Here is a 1,903-nt window from a genome sequence, read left to right as displayed (position 1 = left end):
TTACCCTGCAGAGATCTGAGGAGCAGCAAACCCTAGTCCTCAGAAATCCACCGGATTTTAGAACGCCAACACAAAGAAAGCGGAAGGTAACGAACATCCGGCAGAATTTCCGGCGGCACCTGAACAATCAGGGATGTAAAACGTTGTCAACACAGACTACTATGTACTAAAAGTGTGAGACGTTTTGAGTGACGGGTAGAAAAAAAGAAGCAAACGATAACATCCAAATGACATCAGATGTTACTTACATGAGCGGCGGTGAGCAGAGGGGAGTTGGACAGCGAGGAAGCCGCGCGAGGCGACACCTTCAGGCCGGCCTGGGATGGAGGAGGGCTGGTGGGGGAGGTGGGGCAGGACAGGCCGGGAGGGGCGTGGACGGGGCTCTGACTGCCCTCCGAGTCGCTGCTGAGGCTGCTGGGAGGAGTGGGAGGCATCTGCAGCGACTCCAGACCTGAAAGATGATTGTTATGAGGGACTTTTTTAATATAAAAACGTATTCAAATGTGTTTCTAAAAATGAAGTGATTGCTGAGTAAGATTTTCTCAGAAGACATTGAAGTGCATTTTTTGATGAAAAATTTTTTGATGAAAGCAACTGGACGCAGACGCCTTTTCCCTTCAAAGTCTTATTGCTGATAGTAGCATTAAAATAAACTACTGTAGTATCAACTCATTTGCAGTGTAAGGACATTATGAGGTAACAACAAATGGCCAGCAGGGGTCCTTGTAGCGTTAGATAACTGACAAGCAACAGCAAGAGGAAGAGGAAGAAACATTTAAATTCAGACCTTTGGGTGAAAGATTGAGAAACTGGTCCACTTCATGAGGCTCAAGTTTAATCTGGGGGATAATGTTCTCCTCTTTGATCTGTTGAAAGAAGGGATACAAACAGTGAAGATAAAAAAACATCACCATATCCAAATATCCGTTTTCATCCTGCTCATCCCCCTGAGCGCTCACCTTGAGGCCTTTGCTTTGGTTGTGGCAGCTGACTGTGATGTGAGCTGGGCTGGCGGCAGCGTCGGGGGCCACAGCGGGGCCCTCAGGAGCCTGGGGCCCTGCGCTGGAGGCCAGAGAGAGAGACAGATTGGGGAGGAAGGAAGGAGTCTCACACAGGATGCTGTCAATTGCGTCCTCCTGCTCCATCGGCCAATCAGCGTCCCCATCAGACTCTGCTGCACAAGAAGCAACGTGGACTCCTGTTAGTGTTTCTGGGACTTTTATAAAGCTTTATTGCAGCCACAGGTCCATATCACACATCATACAGTACAAAAAGTATAAAAAGGAGATCCAACACACACAAAACAATTCCATATTTGCTTATAGGATATACAGGCTATTGCACCAATGTCGTCTTAATCCAGAAGTGTATATATATAACAGCTTTTCAGAGGACTGTAGGGCTTCAATTATATGGTTCTCTGATTTGTCCAGACGACACATAAAACTAAACATCAGTTGTCTTAAGAGTGGATACAAACAACTGACTGGTACTCTGCCACCTAGGGACACCAAGCAGCAGCCTCATGGCATCATTGTATGCTACCTTGATGTAGGTTCTAAACAAAGAGCACTTCACAGAGTCAGAGCACATTGAAAGCCTCCTTTTAAGCACGTTAGCTTGATAATAAATTTGACATCGCTGCCGGTAAAGGTCTTTGTCATCCGTCCAGTCATTGGATATGACATGACCTAAATATTTAGTTTCCTCAAACACAGCAAGAGGGTTATCTGACAAATAAAAGGTCGGAAAAGTTGATTTCCTGTCCTCATTGCTTCTAATTATCATTATGTGGCTTTTCTTGGCGTTATACTTTATGTCATAATCAAGACCATACTGAGAACACACCTTCAGCATCAGCTGTAGCCCACCACTACATGGACAGAGCAGGACCAGATCGTCT

General features: G+C 45.7%; 1 protein-coding gene across 1 annotated transcript in view; it reads right to left on the bottom strand.

Annotated features, from left to right (window-relative positions):
- The window catches only part of creb3l2 (cAMP responsive element binding protein 3-like 2), a gene marked incomplete at its 3' end in the record, with an annotated part of 28,636 nt that overhangs the window by 7,033 nt on the left and 19,700 nt on the right, over positions 1-1,903 (bottom strand). Inside the window, 3 exon segments of the mRNA XM_032505641.1 lie at positions 249-451; positions 788-866; positions 960-1,171. Of these exon segments, the coding sequence (XP_032361532.1) occupies positions 249-451; positions 788-866; positions 960-1,171 (494 nt within the window).

This window comes from Etheostoma spectabile, chromosome 23 (assembly GCF_008692095.1).
Source record: "Etheostoma spectabile isolate EspeVRDwgs_2016 chromosome 23, UIUC_Espe_1.0, whole genome shotgun sequence".
Lineage (NCBI taxonomy): Eukaryota > Metazoa > Chordata > Actinopteri > Perciformes > Percidae > Etheostoma > Etheostoma spectabile.
The sequence above is the reverse complement of the archived record's forward strand: the minus strand, read 5'-3'. Positions and strand labels throughout refer to the sequence as shown.